General features: G+C 41.5%; 1 protein-coding gene across 2 annotated transcripts in view; it reads right to left on the bottom strand.

Moving 5' to 3' along the window:
* The window catches only part of ROR1 (receptor tyrosine kinase like orphan receptor 1), a 457,787-nt gene that overhangs the window by 124,490 nt on the left and 310,672 nt on the right, over window positions 1–22,625 (bottom strand). For both annotated transcript variants that reach the window (XM_042249177.2, XM_060410548.1), the window contains exons 3-4: window positions 15,730–16,017; window positions 15,041–15,071 (exon numbers count right to left, since the gene is read on the bottom strand). In XM_042249177.2, coding sequence (XP_042105111.1) covers window positions 15,041–15,071; window positions 15,730–16,017 — 319 coding nt within the window. The remainder of the gene's footprint in view (window positions 1–15,040; window positions 15,072–15,729; window positions 16,018–22,625) is intronic.

Genomic DNA, 22,625 nt, shown 5'->3' with positions numbered 1-22,625 from the left:
TTCAATTCTGCTTTTCTTGGTGTGTATGCCCAGCAGTGGGATGGCTGGGTCGTATGGCAGTTCTATTTCCAATTTTTTAAAGAATCTCCACACTGTTCTCCATAGTGGCTATACTAGTTTGCATTTCCACCAACAGTGTAAGAGTGTTCCCTTTCCTCCACACCCTCTCCAGCATTTATTGCTTGTAGACTTTTGGATCGCAGCCATTCTGACTGACATGAGATGGTACCTCATTGTGGTTTTGATTTGCATTTCTCTGATAATGAGTGATGTTGAGCATCTTTTCATGTGTTTGTTAGCCATCTATATGTTTTCTTTGGAGAAAGGTCTGTTTAGTTCTTTCGCCCATTTTTTGACTGGGTTGTTTATTTTTCTGGTATTGAGCTGCATGAGCTGCTTGTATATTTCCGAGATTGATTCTTTGTCGGTTCATGTGTTGAAACCTAGTATGATGGTATGAGAAAGTGAGGCTCTGGGAGGTAATTAAGTCATAAGGGTGAAGCCCTCATAAGTAGGTTTAGTGTCTTTATAAAAGGGACCCCAGAGAACTCTCTTTCCCTCTTCCCACTATATGAAGATACAATGAGAAAATAGAAGTCTGAAATCTGGAAGAGAGTTCTTACAGGAACCCAACCATGATCTTGGACTTCCAACCTCCAGAACTGTAAGAAACCAATTTCTGTTGTTCATAAACCACTCGGTCTATAGTTTTTGTGCTATAGCAGCTGGGACTGACTAAGACACTGAGTCACTTAATCTGCCTAGGAGTTAATGATGCCTACCCTGAAGGATTCGATGAACCCGTCCTCACCGTGCAAGGCCCATGCCTGGCACAGAAGAACACTTAGTTCATGTTTACCACAGTTAGCAAATTCTGTCTACAGAATCCCAAGAAGCAAATTTCTAGCAGCTTTCTGTCCTTGTTTTAGCCTCCAAGAGTTAATAAATACTGAGATCTAGACTCTGAGCACCTCTGAGCACTCTCTACACAGTTTGAAAGAACTTATTATGATAAGAAAGAACACAGACATGATCATCAACTTTTCTATTTTTCTAGTCGGGAAGGTAAAGTGCCAGGCTATGCTGTGAACGCTACTGGATAGTTGTAAGATCAAAAGACATAATAAAAATGTTCTGAAGATTACAGTCATACACATACAAGAGGTCTTCTTATTCTTGTTCCCTTCTACAATCTCTCCTGGGAATTTCACCCCCTGTGAAGCTCTGTCCATTTACTTAGGCAAAATGACTATTGTGACTACCGCTACAGTCCTGATCTCCATCCCAGGTCCCAAGTCCACAATCTAAACTGTCTGCTGATGGTTTCACCTGAAGACCAGGCAGGAATAGCAGCTTTGAATGTGCTCTCTCTGACTCATAATTTCCCCCTACCTTGCCTCTACCCCAGCTTTCTAGTGGCATGGAAATCAATCTGGGTTATTAATTCAGGTGCTGTGTGATCATGGATTCACTCCTCACCCTTCCCCTGCTTAGCTCAGCATCCACAAGGAGGCGGCCCCTGCAGGCTGTTAGTCACAGGCTTCCTGGGTCAGCTGACTTCTTGTAGAGTTCCCCTGATGGGAGGCATTGGCTGGTGTTTAGAAGTGGGAAGGAGGGCAGAAGCCAGATTGTTTCCCCCCTTCTTTCTGCCCTCGGCAATCAATGGGGGCACCTTCTCATGGCCTCAGTGCCCACAGGACAGGCTTGTCACCATCTCAACGTCCACAGATGACCCTACACTTGGGTTCTGATAAAACCACCTCTTCTTTTTGCCCTGCAAGTCTAGGCATGGCTCTGGCTTCGACCTGTTGCTGCCCTTTGAGTAGCATCGCCCACATTCTAGCATAGTCAAGATTATTCATAACATTTCATTTTTTGCGTTTGTTGTAAGATTCGGTTGTTTCTCTTGTAAAGCTGTGGGTGGTGGTGGTTTAGTCACTAAGTTGTGTCTGATTCTTGTGACCGCATGGACTGTAGCCCACCAGAATCCTCCGTCCATGGAATTTCCCAGGCAAGAATACTGAGTGAGTTGCCATGTCTTTCTCCCTTACCAACCCAGGGATTGAACTGGGGTCTCCTGCATCTCTGGGGTCTCTCTTTACCGACTGAGACACCAGGGAAGACTCTTGTAAATTGTATGAGTGCACTGTATGAGTGCACAAATCAGTAATGAACCTCTATTCACAAGTCACACATGCAAAGTAGTGTCCTTATTTTCCTATAAGCCTTCAGGGCCTGCCAGTCAGACAACAAAAAAAATTACTTTAAAATTTTTTGTTTTGTTTTGGTCACATGGCCAGATCTTAGTTCTCCAACCAGGCATGGAGTCCATGCCCCCTGCAGTGGAATCACAGAGTTCCGACCACTGGACTGCCAGGGAATTACTGATGGTTCTTTAGAAACACCCGCATGAAGAGGACTGTCTTCAATACCATCTCCTGCTGTGATCTCTTTGCTTAATTTCAAACAGAGGCGGCACTCTATCCTCAAGACAGGAGCCTCATGAAGAAATATGGAAGGAAATTGTTACTCTATTTAACATGAGGTGAGCAGAGCCTGCTACTGACCAGCAGAATGAATGGTTATTTCCTCTTCATCCAGGAGGGCACAGAACCACACAACTGCAGATCCTGGTGGTGGTGATGGGGAGGGTTGCTATGTGGAAGTTCTCTGCAAAGTCATTCTTACTGATTGATCTAACTACATACCACCATGCTTGGAATGGGCAGGAGGGATGCACAGGACAGATAAAAAAGAACAATTAACAGCTCAAAGAAGAGAAAGGGAACCCAAGAGGAAATTACATGAAATCAGAACTTGAAAAGATCTCACTATAATAAAGGAAATAACAAATTGAGTCACTAAGTCATAAAAATATGTATTTAGAAGAACTCTTAGATCACACTGAACTCAAGTTCTTCAGTTTGAAAATAAAGAAACTGAGGCCCAAAGAAGGTAAGCATCCTGTGTAGGGTCATTGGCGAATGAATGACACAGAAAGGGCTAGAATCCTGACAAATGCCTTTTCTCTAGACCCTTGCTTCTCAAAGTATGTGGACGAGCATCACTAGAGCCTGTACCTGGTGGGAGCCTGTTAGAAATGCAGAGCCTCAGGCTCCACCCCAGACCTACACCTTTGAATCTGCATTTTAGCAACACCTCGGCTGACTTCCATGCAATTACAATCGAGAAGCAGTGGTCAGAACCACACTCTGATATCTCTGGGCTTTCTGTTCACTCAAAGCCAGAATTGGAGTAGAAATGTTCTCCATTTCTTGAAAAGTACTTGCTCTGTAACTTACAGTGAAAGCTTATATTAGGGCTCATAAATACAGGAAAGAAAAGTTTAAATGATGTTGAATGAGGGTTTTTGGATTGGCTTTGCTGTCTGGCACTCACTGTATGACTTAAAAACAGTTTCTAAGAACCAGAAGCCTGGAACACAGAAGGAACTTGATAAAAATGTGTTAAGCAAATAATAAAACTTTGTTGTATGTGGAGAAAATATTTCAGGACAGATGTTCAATTTAACACACATTCATTGGGCACCAACTTATATGCTAGGTGCTGTGTTAGGCGTGGCAATATATTTATGACTAACTCACAGACTGAAAACCTCATAGCACAACACGTGCTCCTCAAAAACAAGGCCTTATCTTGCTTCTTCTCCTTTTAATGTGCTCTGCACACATGACACACTTTGCCAATATTCACAAGTATAGTTCTAACTGGAAGCTTTCCACACCCTATTCACACAGTGGGAACTGCTGAGTGATGGAGGTGGATTGGGATGTAAGAGCTCGGCTTCTCAACCTTCTATACTTTTGGAACCATCTCCCAGCGGGGTTGGTAAATCCTTCTTATCTAATCTCTCTGCATTCCCTCCCTCTGCTCCTTCTCTGCAGAGAACTGAGTCTCAAGGGGTTTGATGAAGAGATGGAGGTTAGCTACTTCACTGGAACTGTGGCCCTCTGTATTCTGGGCCAGCTGCTGAGTGACTTACCCGTCTCCTCTCTACAGGGCACCTCCACCCTGAACTGCCTGAGTAGCTGTGTTGAAAGTTATCCTTGAGTTTATCTTGAATTGAAAATTATATTATCACTTCCTGGGCTGGGCTAATGCCCAGCTACACTTCTCCACTGTGGCTGAGACTTGGAAGCAGATAAGAAAAGGAAAGCTGGTCATCAAAAGCTGGTCACTTTATCTTTCTGCAGAAAGGGACTAAAGCCAAAGGCCAATGAGAGGAAAGGAAATAGAGACTTCAAGGTCTCTGGTTGGGGTTCACATCTAGATATGTTGTCCAGAAGGACTCTAGCTGGAAAGAAGCCATGGTCTTTTTGCTAAAACAGCAATGATGATGATGGTGACATTAGTCAACATTATGAAGCTCCTAATATGTACCAGGCCCAGTGCTACCTGCATTATAAGCATCATCTTATATTTTACCTTTACAACAAGCTTATGAGATACTTTTTCTTAACCATGGTCTTTCTCAGACTGATTCTTCAGGAGACCTCATAAGATGAAAGAAAAGAAATACAACTTAAATTCACTGAACTTTAATTATCTACCAGACCCCATGCCAGGACTTTTTGATGTGTAAATAGTTCACAGTGGAATAGTTCAGTCAGTAAGTCAACAAATGCTGTTTCATTCATTGGAGGAATATTTACTGAATTCTATGAGGTATTAAGTAATTCATATTCATAGTCTCATCACTGCCAATGACAATTCTATAAGATAGGTACTATTATTGCCATCTCAAGTGAAAGTCACTTAGTAGTGTCCAATTCTTTGTGACCCCATGGACTATACAGTCCACAGACTTCTCCAGGCCAAAATACTGGAGTGGGTAGCCGTTCCCTCCTCCAGAGGATCTTCCCAACCCAGGCATTGAACCTAGGTCTCCCACATTGCAGCCAGATTCTTTTCCAGCTGAGCCACAAGGGAAGTTAGATATTGTCTTTCTCCTTCCCTTCCTCCCATCCCCCCATTCTCCTTTTTTAAAATGAATATTTACTGAATGTTGGCTATGTTCTAGGACTGGGATAGAATGATATATGAAGCAGATAATGCTCTGACCTCATGAAACTTATTTTGCAGACAAATAAAGGCATAAAAAAGAAAATATTAGGTGGTGACCATACTCTGTATCAATGAAGCAGTTATAGGATAGAAAGTGCCTGGGGCTTCTGTAGATTCAGGGATCATTTCTGAGGAGGTGACATTTTAGGTGGGCACTAAATAACAAGAAAAGAGTGACTCATGTTAAGATCTCGGAACAAAGCCTTTCAAGCAGAGAGAACAGCTAGCTCAGGAATCCTAGGGCCTGCAGAACAAGCCTGGAGAGTCCAAGGAACAGAACCTCCGCCAGCGTGGCTAGAGTTGAATGATGGTGGTGGAAGGCCAGAGGGAAACAGGGAGGCTTACACGTCAGGGCAAGGAGTCGGAAATCTATTCCAAATGGGAAGTCCAGGGGAGTGAGGGGCCTAAGAGGGCAGAAAATAGTTTTAAAAGCTCACTCTGGTTTCTGCAATGAGAAATTGCTTATAGGAGACAAGGGTGGAAGAAGGTAAAGCAGTGCTAAGGTGGTTACAGAATCTCAAATAGGAGAGTGGTAGAGAGGAGGGTCACAGGTGAGATGAAGAAGAGGGGTGGAGGGTCAGAAGCACTCGCTGGTGAAGTGAAAGGCCTGTTCTTTCAGGCCCCAGCACACTGGGCCGGCAGGTAGAGGGCAAAGAGTAGTCTCTGTAGTTTCCACAGAGTTTGGCCAAAAGCTTGGCATTTTGTAGGTGATTGATAAGTATTTGTTGGCCTGAACTGATGCTTAGTGTTTGCTGTACTGGGTCTGTTTGCCTGTTAGAAAGCTCAAGAGATATACCAGGAGGCCTAGGCAAACGTGAGTGATATAATATTGGGACTCCCTAGTTCTCACAGGGTCCAATCCATCAATTTAATAATCCCTAAAGATTAAAACTGAAGAAGTTGAATATGAACTAGGTCCAGTTAAAGCCATTTAACTTTAACTTTTGTGAGCCTGTTAACTAATACAGGGATCAAAACATCTTCCCTGGAGAGCTGTTTTGGAGCAGAGAGGTGATATATGTGAGAAGTCCCAACCATTGCCTTATTTGGGGGAAGAAATTCAACAAAGGGAAGTTGCCCTCATATAGAACAATACCCTGGGGCCTCAGAGGCCTCCTAAGATAGTACTAAACCTGTGATGTCTGTGGACATCAACAACATGCCCTGGTGGAGGTGGGGGAATATGGAATGACAGAGGAAGGACCTAAAAAAATGTGAAAATCAACCTTTTCAGAATTCTGGAAATTGGCCAAAGTCTTGCAACACTCTGAGAATTTATTCAAGAAAAGATCAGAGTCCTATGGAATTTTAACTTGCCCTATTCTCATCTGCCCCTTCTGAGTTCGGCAGTAACCTTGAAAACTGGCAGCTATGAAAGCCAGCAGCAGAGCGCTCACTGGAGGAGGCAAAGGGGGTTGCAGGGCCTCAAAATCCTGTCTGCAGAGAACTGGCATGATTTCACCTGTTGAGCAAGACTCTGGAAAAGCCCCATTCACAGGGCTTGATTTTTTTTTTTTTAACTGGACTCAGAACTTCTGGGTGGGAAAAGCCCTAGCCCCAGGACATTTGTTTAAAAAAAAAAACAACAACAACAACCACCTCATAGTTGCCTGGGCTAACAGTATCAGCTGGGGAAAAAATGGAGCCTAGCCAAAAAAAGCTCAAAAGCTCTCAAAGGGAGGATCTAAGGAATGAGACAGTTATAGGGGACTTTGACATACTTCTGGAGATGTGGAAGGATGCACTCATATGAGGTCATGTGAGGGGTTGTGTGCATACATAGGACAGATCCGAGAAAGCCTTAATCTCTCACCTCTGGCTAACTTTGAGGTCATGCTCAAGCAGGAAATGAAAGCAAAGATAGAATTATAAACTGGAGTGCTAAAGGGATTCCTCCAAAACACACATGGAACCCTTCAGCAAAGGGTGGGAGACTTATTGGTTTAAAGTAATTTCTGTCCAATTGTTAGCTGATCTCTGAGCTGAGCAGAGACTTCAGTAGCATACGTGATAGGGAATATAGACTATTCAGAATTATTCCAGAAAAGTCACTAAACAAACAGGAACAACAAAACACAGCAACATCAGAAAGGAAGTGATCCGATTTCTAGAATTACCACAATACATTATTTAAATGCTCAGTTTTCAAAAAGCAGTAAGTTCTTTGAAAAGACTGACGAAATTGACAAATCTTTAGTTAGACTAGCTAGTTTTACCAAGAAAAAAAAATACAAGTTACTAAAATCAGATATGAAAGAAGAAACATCACAACTGATATTATAGAAATTTTAAAAATCATAAGGTAAACTCTAAACAACTATATATCAGTAACTTAGATAATTTAGACAAAATGGGCAAATTCCTAGAAAGACACAAAACTTGACTCATAAACAGAAAGCCTGAATAGATTTATAACAAGTGAAGAAGTTGAATCACTAATTTTGAAACTTCCCACAAAGAATGGTTCAGGTCCAAATAGCTTTACTGGTGAATTTTAGCCAAACATTCAAAGAAGAATTTTCACAAACCCTTCCTCAAAAATAGAAGAGCCTATTTCCCAACTCAATCTAAGAGGTCAGTATTATCCTGACATCAGAATTAAACAAAGACATTACACACAAAGAAAACTACAGAGTAATACCTTTTATAAACATAGATACAAAACTCCTCAAAAAAAAAAAAAAACACTAGTGAACTGAATTCAGCAACATATGTAAATCATCTGCCTGCAATGCAGGAGACTCGGGTTCAATTCCTGGGTCAGGAAGATCCCTTGGAGAAGGAAATGGCAACCTACTCCAGTATTCTTGCCTGCAGAATCCAATCCCATGGACAGAGGAGCCTGGCGGGCTACAGTCCATGGGGTCGCAAGAGTTGGACACAACTTGGTGACTAAACCACCACCACCAAAAAGGAATTATACATCATGACCAAATGGAAATTATTTCAGGAATATAGTGAAAGCCGCTCAGTCATGTCCGACTCTGCGACCCCATGGACTATACAGTCCATGCAATTCTCCAGGCTAAAATACTGGAGTAAGTAGCCGTTCCCTTCTCCAGGGGATCTTCCCAACTCAGGGACCCAACCCAGGTCTCCCGCATTGCAGGTTGATTATTTACCAGCTGATCCACAAGGGAAGCCCAAGAATATTGGGGCGGGTAGCCTATTGCTTCTCCAGGGGATCTTCCCGACCCAGGAATCAAACCCAGGTGTCCTGCATTGAAGGCAGATTCTTTATCAGCTCAGCTATCAGCTGAGCCCAGGAATTTTAAGCTTGGTTTGATATTAAAAATTAATCAACATAGTATACCACACTAACATATAATAAAGGACCAAAAAATCATGATCATCTCAATAGACACAGAAAAACATTTGACAAAATCCAACACCCTTTTATAGTAAAAAATATTCAAAAAAGTAGGGAAAGGACAGAACTAAAGGGTATCTATAAAAAAACAACTGCTAGCATCATAAAGTTTTCCCTTAAGATCAGGGAAAAGACGATGTCTATTCTCACCTCTTCTATTTAACACTGTACAGGAGGCTCTAGACTAGAAATAAAAAGCACAGACATTGAAAATAAAGAAGTAAAGCAGTTTCTATTTGTAGATAACATGATCATATGATAGAAAATACTAAGGAATAGGAATGGCAACCCACTCCATTATGCTTGCTTGGGAAATCCCATGGACAGAGGAGCCTGGCAGGCTAGAGTCTATGGGGTCACAGGAGTCAAACATGACTTAGCAACTAAACTACCAGCTACATATACACACACACATACAGACATACAAATACTGAGCTTCCCTGGGGGCTCAGATGGTAGAGAATCCACCTGCAATGCGGGAGACCTGGGTTTGATCTCTGGAGAAGGGAACAGCTACCCACTCCAGTATTCTGGCCTGGAGAATTCCATGAACAGAGGAGCCTGGCAGGCTACAGTCCATGAGGTCACAGAGTCGGACACAACTGAGCGAATTTCACTCACACCCATACACGCACAGCTAATAAATGAGTTTAGCAAGGGTATAAAATTAAATTGGAGAAGGAAACAGCAATCCACTCCAATATTCTTGCCTGGGAAATCACAAGGACTGAGAAGTCTGATAGGCTACACTCCTTGGGGTCGCAACGGGTTGAACATGACTTAGCAAAGACATAAAACTGACATACAAAAATCAGTTGTATCTCTATAGAGTAGCAGTGAATAATCTGAAAATTAAGAAAATAATTCCATATACAATAGCAAGAAAAATAATAAAATATTTAGGAATAAATTTAATGTAAAGGAGTAAAATTATACACTGAAACCTATGAAACATAATTGAAAGAAATTAAATAGAAAGACATCTCATATTCATGCATTGGAGGATTTAATGTTTGGATGGCAACACTCCAAGTTCATCGACAGAGCCAATGCCATTTCATATAAAACACCTGGCTGGCCTCTTGGCAGAGATTAACAAGCTGCCCCTAAAATTCATATGGAAATAAAAGGAAACTCAGAGTAGGTGAAAAAAAGTCTTTAAAAAGAAGAATAATTTTGGAGGATGGAATGATCAGCTTCATGCGTCAACGTGGCAAGGTACAGTTCCCAGTTTTTCAAACACTATTCCAGTTGCAGTTGTGAAAATACTTTTTAGATGTGATTAACATCTGTAGTCAGCTAACTGTAGGAAATCATCCTCAGTAAATGAGCGAGTTTCAGTCAATCAGTTGAAAGGCTTTTAGTGCAGAAGTAATAAGGTTTTCTTGATGAAGATGAAATTCTACCTGTGGACTGCAGCATGAGTACCTGGTGAGGAGTGTCTAGCCTGCCCCTCCTGACACTCTATCCTGTGGATTTCAGACTTGGCTAGCTAGCCCACACAATCATATAAGCCAATTCTTTGAAATAAATCTCTTTGCATATACGTACATATAACATTTTATTGGTTCTGTTTTTTCAGTAGAACACTGAAAGCGAAGACTCACATTTTCTGATTTCAAAACTTACTACAAATCTATAGTAATCAAGAAAGACTGTGTGGGGAACTGGCCTGAGGATACTCACATAGATCAATGGAGTAGAACTGAGAGTCCAGAAACAAACACATACATTTATAGTTAATTGGTTCTTAACAGAGTGCCAAGACAATAGGTAAAGAATAGTCTTTTCCACACAGTGTTGGGAAGACTGGATTTCCATGTGCAAAAGAATGAATCTGGATTTCCTATCTCACACATTAGGCAAAATTTAACTCAACATGGACCAAAAACCTAAATGAAAGAACTAAAATTATAAAAGCAAGAAGGAAAGACAGGAGTAAACCTTTGTGACCTTGTTTCAGGCAATGGTTTCTCAAAGACACAAATAGCCAAACAAAAAATAACAATAAATTGCACTTCATCAAAATGAAAAACCTTTTTGTTTTAAAGAACATTATTAAGAAAATGAATATTTTTCTCCCACAGAGTGGAGAGAAGTCATATATCTGATAAGATTAGAGTATCCAAAATATGTGAATAACTCTTAAAACTAAAGAATAAAAAGACACATACACACACACAAAACCAATTTAAAAATAGGCAAAGAATTCAAACAGACATTTCTCCAAAGAAGATGTACAAGTACCTAATGACCGTATGAGAAGATGTTCAACATCATTAGGCATTAGGAAAATGCAAATCAAAATTACAATTGAAAAAAATCACAACTTCACATCCACTAGGATGGTCGTAATAATTAAAAATAAATAAAAGGAAAATGAGAGACATTGTAACCCTCATACATTCCTCATAGGAGTATAAAATGGCACAGCCCCTTTGGGAAACGGTTTTATAGTTCCTCAAAAAGTTAGATACAGAATAACTATATACCTATGGAATTTCATTCCTAGGTAGACATTCAAGAAAACAGAAAAGACACACCCTGCAAAAACTTGTACATGAACAGCACAGCATTATTCAGAATAGGTGAAGGTGGCAGTAATACAAAAGTCTGCCAATAAACGAATGGATAAAGAAAATGTGGAATACACTGGAATACTATTCAGCCATAAAAAAGGACGAAGTACCAACACATGCTATAATGTGGACAAACCTCAAAGCCATTATGCTAAGTGAAGGAAGGCAGGCACAAAAGGACAAATACTGTGTGATTCTAATTACATGATATATCAAAAACAGGTAAATCCAAAGAGACAGAAAGTAAAGGAGAGGCTATCAGGGGCTGGGAGGAGATTCTTTCTCCTCCCAGGTGATGAAAATGTTTCAAAATAACATAATAGTGAAAGTCATACAACACTGAGTATACTAGAAACACTTTACAAAGGTGAATTTTATGGCATATGAAGTATATCTCAGTAAAATTGTTATTTAAAAAAGGAAAAAAAAAAAAGTGAAAAAGAAGGCCCCTGTCCTGGGCACACATACACAGAAAATAAAGTGAATGAGAATAAAGAGTACACAGGGGATTCTCTGCTTCTAGGGTGGTGCCACTGAGTGCTGGCTCAGTGACCCAAACCTTAAACATCCATTTCCATGGTTTAACACTGCTCCGGTGCCAGGGATCACTTCTCTGCATCTTTCATCCTGTGTCCTTGAAACAGAAGACAACTGTGATTCTATCCTGTGAAGATGTGTGGCATTGCCAGGGGGAGTGATGGACATGGCTTGGAGCACAGGAAAGATTGCAGTGGCAAAAGCACTGCAGTCAGAGACAAATTAATCAACTTGTCAACTTCTTTCCAGTTTGAATGCAATAGACTCTCATATTATAAACTATCATTCCAAATATAACCAAGCATTCATTTTCATGTATTCCAATCATTGCTTCTGAAAAGTTCTCCCAAATCAGGGTAATATTTGCAAGAGTTTCACATGGCTGAGATAAATTCTTTAATATTAAGCATTATAAGTTGAATCATTTCTGCCCCCACCAAATTAACATGCTGAAGTCCTAATGTCCAGTAGCTCAGCACATGGTCGTATTTGGAAATAGGGTAACTTGATTACAGAGGTCAGTTGTTACCCTGTATCTGAGTTAACACAGGGTCACTGGGATGGGCCCAAATACAATATGACTGGTATCTTTATGAAAGAGGAAATTTAGTGACACACACAAAGGGAGAATGCTGTGAGAATATCAAAGCGGAAAATGGGGTGATGCATCTGTAAGAATACACACTATGTGAAGATCTCATGTAAAACAACATAGGCATTCATTTCGCTGAAATGAAGGCAATAAAAGAAGTTTCAATTACTTATAATATCTCTGGCTCATGAACAGAGCATGTAGACATGAATAAGAATCATTCAAGTGGTTAGTTTTGACAGTTCCTGGCTTCTAGTCCTACACAAATTTTGCATGTATGTTTAAATGTTGTCATTATGAAAGTATATTTGTTAATGTGGGAGGACAGAACATATTTCACTGAACAGTTTGCTAGCTTGATTTATAACATTTAAATATGTAGACGTGTGGTATGTGGGCCTCCATTTGAGTTCATGCCCCAGGCCCTGATAATTGTTAGAGGTGGGCCAGGACCCAGCAGCTAGCCCGCAGAAGAAAGCTAGCCCGCAGCTATGAACAGAAGCCAAACCAATGTTTCAAACTTGCTCTTGCTACAACCTAAAATGCCATCCTGGAAGCTTCATGTGAAGACCTGATGCGTCCCTAGGGGGAGTGGCAAGTGCCTCACATGCTTTGTCTTTCTGGGCTAAAATCCCAAGGGCCCTACAAGCCCGTCCCAGTCTAGGGATGTGCTGTGGCCTCAACGGGTGCCCAGTTCTCGCCAGGTTTCATACACCTAATACATCTCACTGCTCTAAACATCAGGGTGTGTCATGCACTTGCATTTGACTTCCTTGCAGTAACTCTTATGGTGCCACCTTCAAGCGACAAGAGCAGTCTTATAACCGCACTTCACTCCTGCCTTGGGAAAAGACTGTGCGGTTTGACAAAAGGCTTTCAGAGCGCTCCTCAGTGTGATATCCCCCACGGCTATTATTTTGGTACATTCTGCCTGTCTCCTTGTGGGAGGTTTGGCATCTTGTTGAGGATGGGGAAGGGAACTAGCATTCCATTTGGGAGTTAGTCTTATGTAGAGAGGAACTCTTGGAGATAGGGTGACTGGTGGCAACTGAGAAAGGAGAAAAAAGTAGGATCTATCACTAGTTTCTAAGGGAATGAAAGAAAAGGGTACCAAAATGCCAACTAGCAATGCCAAAATGGGGATGAAAATTGAGCTGCAGAAGGCCCTGTGAGATTTCCAACTTTGATTGTATTTTATTGCAGCTCCCTTCAAGCAAACATGGCAACTGTACAGTTCATGTTACCGCAGACTAACATGATAGATAAATGAACAGCTCACATAAAACAGAGTGCCTGACATCAAAGGATACTTTGAGCTATCACTGAGAATCTTTAAGGAACTTCAATAACCTTTCCATAGATATCAGCTCACAAAAGTGGTGTCCTATCTTTGTAAGAAATTAAAAATCATGAGAAAATAGACTGAGTTCATCAGAAAGGCAGTAACAAAGAAAGAATGAAAACTTCAAGAAGCAAAGACATAAAAAGGTTTAAAAATACTTTTGATACTAAAAAAAGGACCTCTGATACAAATACAACAGGTAGAAATTCAACAGCCCAGTGTTTAAGAACAAAGGCAGACTAGTGAACCACATTAATCAATTTAGGACAGAGATTATCAGCTGCATTTGAAACTCAGATTAACAGGAACAAACAAGGTACCAGAGTGGGAACCATTTTTACAGCCGGTAACAAGTTTTCATCTTTGTTTAAATAAGACTTCAAAAGGATTCCATATATCAACAAATAAGTGAGTTCATTTTAAAAAAAGATTAACTTCAAGAAACGCAAGGCAGAGTGACCACACTTCTGACCTGCTTTAAGATCAATCAACATTTTCTACCTGGGCAAGTAGAACGCAATTAGCACACGGGTGATTTTAAAGACTCTTTAACAGTCGCCTTTAACTGGCTGATGAAATAGCAGAACAGTGTGGCCGAAAGCCAGTGTTTATTTTTACCCATTACCTGTTTTATTAATGGGATTGTGGGCCACTGGACCTCCAGGCACACACAAATATATTAAAATACCCCACACTGTAATTAAGAGGCACAGAGGGGATCAGAGCAAATTAAGTGGTTTTTGTATTTGCCATTGGTTTAGTCTAGGTCAGGCATTTGGATGCTCTCATGGCAGAGCCCAGTGAGTTTTACTTAAGAAATCCACAGAAAATGAAATACATTTTCTTGCAGAGCAAGGACTTTAATAAGCAGGTCATCCCCCACCCCTGCCCAGATAAAAATATACATAAAGAAAAATCCCCCAAGTGAATACTCCTAGAATGAAAGAAGAGATTCCCTCAAACAGAAAAGGAAAGATGCAGCAACAATAGGGTCAGTGAAAGAAACTGGATTTTGAGACTCGAAATGAAACAAACGTAACTCTCATCCAGACACTGGGCTTTCTTTTCCTCAGCAAGTCAAAACTTCTGCCTCTGAGTTCTTAAAGGGAATAAGAATAAAGTGATCACCTAGCAGATGACCTGCTCAATAAGTAAAGCATCAGGAATGAAGTACAGACCCTTTGAGGCAAAGGCTACAGTATAGGTTCCTAAGCCAGCACTGTTTCATTTTTTGGTGTGATTTTACTAAATCCATTGTAACTAAATGTTAGTTTAATTTGAAAATATTACATGTAAATAGACTCTTTGCTTTGATTGTTCAGAATCAACATGACCACAATTGAGATTACTGCCAGGGCTGGTCTCCTGTGAATCTTCATATGAAAGAAAAAGCAAAATGGAATGAGGGCAGGGCAAAATGGAATGAAATCTGGGAACACAGTGTTTTGACCAAAGCAGAGGACAAAACAGCCTTTGCCCCAGCAACCTCGGCGGAAACCCTTGAAAATGACTCGAAAGAAGATGCAAGTACTTACGAAGATCCTGGACTTGCGGTGGGAGGGGGCCCTGAAGAAATGAAAGAAAAAGAAAGGAAACAGTCAGCCTGGGTTATTGAAAGGTAAGCTTCAGTACAGTCAAACCATTACAATCTAAAGTTCTCAACCACCCCAAGGTGATATTTATTTTTCTGGAATTTATTATTTTGCTCCAGCTCCCCCAGCCACCTCTAGGAAAAAACCAATGAGATTATCCCACGGTTCAGAGCCTGAAAAATGCTAAGACCAGGGCTGAAAAATGAGTCAATAGAGTAGGCATTATCGTGAGATGCAGGGAGTTTCAGTGGGAGGCTGAATGAGCACAAGGATATTGATACAACCACAGGCAGGGGTCTTTGATGCCAGCTGGATCAAAAAGGGGCACGTGTGCTGGAAATCTTCCCAACTTCTCTGGACAAGGAACATCCTCGCTGAGAAGAATTCACTGGTGTGGTGATTTAGAACTGCAGCTGAGGTTAGACCGATCTGGACCCTGCTCTTGCTCTGCTGTTTACTGGCTGGGTGACCTTGAACATGATACTTAACTGCTGGTTTATGTATTTCTAAAATGGGTACAAGTGTTCCAGCTTCTGTGTTGCTGGGCACACCCAGTAGATGCTCATTTCTCCATCCCTCCTCACCCCCATGGAGGCTGAGTCAAAGGTCGTCCCCTGTAGGAAGCCGCTTACCGAACTTGACAAACAGGACTCCGGTGGTAGAAACCACCTTCTTGCCATTTGTCGCCACACACTGGAAGTAGCCTGTGTCTGTGGTGTCAAGATTTCTAATCCGCAGTCGAGAGCCATAGTTGGTTGCCCGAAAGGAGATCCTCCGGGGCTCCTGGACCACAGGGGCATCATTTTTGAACCAGCGGATGGTGGGCGGCGGATTCCCCGAGACTTTGCAGTGCAGTTCAGCCGTCTGCCCCAGGGACGTGGTGATGTTATTCATCGGCTCATCGAGGGTCAGGTAAGAATCTGTGCGTACAGGGAGAAGCAGGCAGATGAGAGGGGCAGACCACCTCCAAGAGACCCAGATTCACTCTGTGTGTCCCAGACCACAGAGAGACTTAACAGGAGCAGCATGGTGGAGACAAACGATGCATGAAGTCAGCCCTTTATCGAGACCCATGACTACTAAAGAACCAGCCACCGATCCTGCTGCTTGGAAGGAAATGTGTTACTAACTGTGGAATAAAACCCGGTTTTCAAATGATTATATAGTACCCATGGATAAATGGATTTTCCAGGCCAAGACAAAATGAACTTTTGTGTTTCAGAGTAATTAAAAAAAAACTATGTGCTCCTTGTTACAACTGCAAATGATATAGTGAAGAAGAAAAAGAAGCAAAATTCACCTCAAATCTCCTCACCCCAAAATATATCCTTCTTAACATCCTGGCAAAGATCCTACCAGCTTGTCCACTTTTGATAAAAGAGAAAGCATGAAACATTGGAAAAGTAGGAGCAATATATTTATGTCTACATGGCCCAAGATCAGGAAGGATGCTGAAGATCTTCCTGCCAGTGATGGTATAACAAGGGTTATGAAGGCCAGGTTGCTAGCAGACAAAATGATGAGGGAATGAAACTATTTCCATAATGTTACTCATGTCAACTGTAACACATTATAAAAAGGAACTTCATGCATTCAATTTTTAATTGAGATATAATTTACATTCTATGAAATGTATCGATCTTAATTACACAGCTCCTCTAGTATCAACAAATGCATGTGCCTGTGTAATCAATGTCCCTATCAAGGTATAGAACAAGAGAACATTACCAATATCCCAGAAAGTACCCCCAAGATCCTTAATAGTCAATCACTCCTCCTACTCACAACCCCTCCCCCATGCCAGGCAACTATAGCTCTGATTTCTACCATCAGAGATTAATTTGCCTATTCTAAAATTCACATAAATGGAATCATACTGTTTTGCATTTGGCTTATTCTGAGATTTATTACATTAAACATTTAATATTGAATACATTTTAAGCTTATTCTTCAATAATATTTTAAATATCATAGTTATGGAATCCAGTTGCAGAGTAAATAATCAGTTAAATTTTTAAAAACTAAGTACAACAAAGTTTAAAAATTGGTCAATTACTCAATAACATATATGGAGTTTTCTTTGACTTCATTTTTCTTGACCATTCATCCTTGGGTAGATCCCCCTCCTCAACACCTCCCATTGCCCTCTGTCCTTCCCCCACTACAACCTGGGATGGCTTGCTAAGCAGCTGTCTTCACTGCTAGACAGTAAGCCCTTAGGGGCAGGCAGAATGTTTTGGTCATCACTGCGTCCTCAGAGATCCTACCATCTGGCAGCATTATCCAGTAGCACTTTCTGCTATAATGGACATGTTCTATAATCTGCGTTGTCTAACTGGTAGCTAGTAGTCACAAGTTGACCTATTTAGCAGATGAAATATGACTATAGTGACTAAAGAACTGAGGTTTTTTTTTTTTTTTTAATGTGGACCATTTTTAAACTCTTCATTGAATTTGTGACAAAATTGTTTCTGCTTTTTGCATTTTGGTTTTTTGACCATGAGGCAGGTGGGATCTTAGCTCCCTGACCAGGGATTGAACCTAAACACCCCGCATGGAAGGCAAAGTCTTAACCATTTGAATGCAACAGAAGTCCCAGGAACTGAATTTTAAAATTTAAGTTAAATAGCCACAAGTGCCTAAGTGTACCACAGCACAGGCAGAGCACAGTAAATTTGTTGAATTTAATAGAATTTTATTGATAACTTGTTTTTGAGATATCTAACTGGCTGATTTATGCTAAAGCCTTTGACTGTGTGGATCACAATGAACTGTGGAATATTCTTAATGAGATGGGGATACCAGACCACATTACCTGCCTCTTGAGAGACCTGTATGCAGGACAAGAAGCAATAGTGACAACTCGACATGGAACAATGGACTGGTTCAAAACTGGGAAAGAAGTACGTCAAGGCTGCATATTGTCACCCTGCTTATATAACATATATATAGAGTACAGCCTGCGAAACGCCCAGCTGGATAAAGCACAAGCTGGAATCAAGACTGTCTGGGAGAAATATCAACAACCTCAGATATGCAGATGATAACACTTTAACGGCAGAAAGTGAAGAGGATCTAAAGAGTCTCTTGATGAAGGTGAAAAAGGAGAGTGAAAAAGCTGGCTTAGAATTCAACATTCAAAAACCGAAGATCATGGCATCTGGTCCTATCTATTCATGGCAAATAGATGGGGAAAATGTGGAAACAGTGTCAGATTTCATTGTCCTGGGCTTCAAAATCACTGCAGATGGTGACTGCAATCATGAAATTTAAAAATTATGACAAACCTAGACAGTGTATTAAAAAGCAGAGACATCACTTTGTTGACAAAGGTCCATATAGTGAAAGCTATTGTTTTTCTAGTAGTCATGTATGGATATAAGAGTTGGACCATAAAGAAGGCTGAGTACTGAAGAATTGAAGCTTTCAAACTGTGGTGCTGGAGAAGACTCTTGAGAGTCCCATGGACTGCAAGGAGATCAAATCAGCCATTCCTAAAGGAAATCAACCCTGAATATTCATTTGAAGGACTGATGTTAAAGCTGAAGCTCTAACACTTTGGCCACTTGATGTGAAGAGCTGACTCATTAGAAAAGACCCTGATGCTGGGAATGACTGAAGGCAAGAGGAGAAGAGGGCAACAGAGGATGAGATGGTTGGATGGCATCATTGACTCAATAGGCATGACTTTGAGCAACCTCTGGGGTATGGTGATGGACAGGGAGGCCTGGCATGCTGCAGTCCATGGCATTACAAAGAGCTGGACAAGACTTAGTGACTGAACAACAACAACTGGCTAATTTAACCACTCAGATGACTGTAAATGCTTTCATAAAGGCCAACAATAAATCATTCACTATTTGCCTTAATTTTCCACCAAAAATTGGGTAGAGAGGTTGTCAAGGTCTGGGCAGCTCCACAGGAATGAGTCATCCATGTGAATGGCATGTATCGTGTTCCTAACATGTGAGGTGTGGTCAGGGAGTAGAAACTAGTTTACAGGTGGTTTTCTGGAGCTATTGGAATGGCTTTGCAGTTCTGTTGGGAACCTAAAGAATGGATAACTATGTCCTCTCTGTAGAAAAGAAACATAGAAATAGCCGTCACACAACAATGCCAATGTAAGCATAGTTATTAATACTTCACTAGGCAGATTCTGGAATTTGATTGTGCTGGAATCCAGTGTCTGTCCCCACTATCCTGGGTGACTTTGGGCAAGTTACTTAACTTTTTCTATACCTCAGTTTAACCAACTAAAAAACAGAAATAATAAAGAAGACTCTACCTGACAAAACTGTGAGAGGATTAAAATTAAATCAGGAGAGACTTGGAAGATATTTAAACTAGCTATGGCAAAGGTGAAAGTGAAAGAGTTAAGTCTCTCAGCCTGCCAGGCTCCTCTGTCCATGGAATTCTCGAGGCAAGAATACTGGAGCAGGTTGCCATTCCCTTCTCCAGGGGATCTTTCTGACCCAGGGACTGAACCCCAGTCTCCCACATTTCAGGCAGATTCTTTACCATCTGAGCCACCAGAGAAGCCCCATGGCAAAAGGTAAGCACTCAAAAATGTTAACCAATGATCTATTATTTTTATTTTTCTTAAGTTCCTTTTAATATTTTTTTTTAATGTGGACCATTTTTACAACCAGGGATGGAACCTGCACCCCCTGTAGCGGAAGACAAAGATTTAGCCACTGGGCTGCCAGGGAAGTCCCTCTGTTATTTTTATAATAACTTCTGTATAATGCTTTTACCTTGTCTCCTGTTGGCCTCTAACAATCCCGCAAAGTAGGAAATGCACAGAAATCACAATGCCTGGCTGCAGATAAGGAGATGTCTCAGAGATTAGCTGATTGGCCCTGTGGTCACACAGTAAATTGTACATTATACCCCAAGCTTCCAACACTAACAGCTTTGGGTCCTCAGGCTCAGCCAAGCAGCCAAACAAAGTCCAACTGTGCCAGCTGGTTAGTTCAGCAGTAAGAACAAATAGACTCTAAGTCCTGCCATACGCCAGGGGCTTTGCCTTAATGTTTACCTGTCCAATATCCTGCAAAGGAGGAACTGTTGTAGCTGCTCGACAATGAGGAGACATAGGACCAGAGAGGTTAAGTGACGTGTCAAGGTCTGGTTCAGCTTTCCCTGGTTCCAAAACCTAGCACTTTGCACTCCATCGGATGGCTTTGGTAGCTTGAGCTCCACGGAGGAGTAGGGATAGAATTCAGATTTCTTCCTTAAAGAAGAGCTGCGGTTTACACACTTCCACATACAGGCAGGGCTGTGATCTTCCCCTACCTCTGGCCAGGATTATCTGATGAATGGGTCTAAGATTTTGCCACGTGTTCTGACTGGTGTTATGGTTTCCCTCCCAAAGCCAAGCACCTCACTTGACCTGATATGCCCTGCAGGCCCTTCTGTTTGAAGCTACACCCTGTTTTCTGTCTTTTCAGGAGCACGGGTCCAGCTTTGAGTTGGAGGGGTGTCTTCCATGGCAAGAGCTATACCAGCTCCCAGGTACTCCGACAGCTTGGCTCTCCCTCCCAGATTTCTACCTATTTTAAATATCAAAGCCGGCCAATATCCACCTCACTCCCCAGAGGCCAGGACAATAGTTTTTGAGTGCCAGGCATCTCAGTGGTGAGACATCACCACCGAGGCATCTCATGACTGCTGAGTTTTAGTCAAGAAAAAAAAGCCATTTCTACTTTATTTCTTTGTCCCCACCTCCCTCCCCCACCCCCCATCTGCCCATAGGCAGTTGCCTAAAATCCCAGCAAGCTTCTTGGCCCTCATAGCAGAAAATATAAAAGGGTGAATAGGAACTTAACTTCTTTTGCTCCCAAAGCCCAGTTACTTCACGTGATACACTCACAGACACACAGTTCTTCACTTTTTCTCTTCTAGGAACATAGATCAGCCCAGAAACAGAGAGTCCTGTAGCTGGGTGGAGTATTTCAACCATTCTCTGAAAAGTGAAAGTATCGGTCACTCAGTCCTGTCTGACTCTTTGTGACCCCAGGGACTGTAGCCCATCAAGCTCCTCTGTCCGTGGGATTCTCCAAGCAAACCCATCCTGACCCAGGAATCAAACGGGTCTCCAGTATTATAATCAGTCTGAGCCATCAGGGAAGCCAGTATTCTCTGAAGCTGTACTCAAATTTATTGGAAACAATTTAGTATGGGCTGATCCACCAGATGAAATCAACCCTCACAGGCTCTGAAACTGGAATGCCTAAATTTACATCCTGGTTCTGCTGCTTATCAGCTGTGTGACTTTGGGCAAGTTATGTAACCTCTCTGTGCTTCAAGTTTTGTTATCTGTGAAATTAGGCCAATAATTTTATCATCCTCATAGGGTTACTGTGAGGATTAAATTAATTACACACAGTGTTTTGAACAGGGTCTGGCACACAGCAAGCAGCATATGAAAGTTTCTGTTATTGTCAGGTATTTTTTTTCCTTTCTCTCACGAATAACTTATACTTAAAAATGGGGGATGATTATCCATCCAACTGATTACTTTCCTCGCTGAGTTCAGTTCTGAGTTTACAGAACAGGAGATCTGAGAAGTGAGGCCACCTGTCTGAAGCCACATAACTAGCACATTGCTGGCAAGAGTAGTTAATTTGTCTGTGCAGCTCTAAATCATATTTACCTAAAAACAAAAACAAGGGTAATAAGGCATCTTGAAATCAGTGTAGTAGCTGGTTCAAGCAGCATGTTTCCAGGAAGAACAAAGGAAATGTAAACAAATCTTTGTGTTCACTTAACAAAGGAGCCTTGCCATAAACACAGGGAATTTCGTTTTAACTTTTTACTAATAAAGAATAATGTTCGGTTTATTTGCCATCTGTAGCTGCTCACTTAGTAAGTAAAACAAGCAAATGGTCTGGTCCTCAGTTTGGCAAAGACTGGAAGCATCAGAACAACATTTGGCTGAAACAACACACAAGCATTTTGTGACCGGAATAAAATAAAAACGCATGTCTAAATCATTACTATCACCCGTGTTGTTAACAAGCCCCTGGCTGTAATCCATTATCTTCCCAGAACTAGCTGGATCCTCCTGGAGCAAGCTCATGAGCCACGCAAAGGGACCCAACTCTCTGTTCTACACCCAGCACTTGTGGCTGCTGCAGGTTTTAGACTCGTCATTTCTTTCAGGGAACACTTGAGCCTCCCAGTGAAAACAGCCCAGGGCAGAGGGAATCTGTAAACCGGGCCTGGTATCAGCTCTGCTGCTAGCTAGCTGTCAGGCAGCCCCTCGCCTCCCTGGGCTTTGAGGTCACGATCTACCACGTGGCTTGCGAGGTCTGTACCGCCTGGAATAGTGTCTGCTTCCATAAGAGAAGCTCCAGAGCACTGGATGGCACACTCTCAGGAGATTCAGGATGGAGATAAAACCAGAATACCGGCCCTAATAGTTAAGGTGCATACCAAAGGAATACTTTCATTAAGCCCAGACTCTTGCCCTTCTCATATATAGAAAAGCACTAAATTCATTAACTTGATATATCTAATATTGATT

The sequence above is a fragment of the Ovis aries genome, chromosome 1 (assembly GCF_016772045.2).
Source record: "Ovis aries strain OAR_USU_Benz2616 breed Rambouillet chromosome 1, ARS-UI_Ramb_v3.0, whole genome shotgun sequence".
In the NCBI taxonomy this organism is placed as follows: Eukaryota; Metazoa; Chordata; class Mammalia; order Artiodactyla; family Bovidae; genus Ovis; species Ovis aries.
This window is presented reverse-complemented; position numbering and strand designations above follow the sequence as displayed.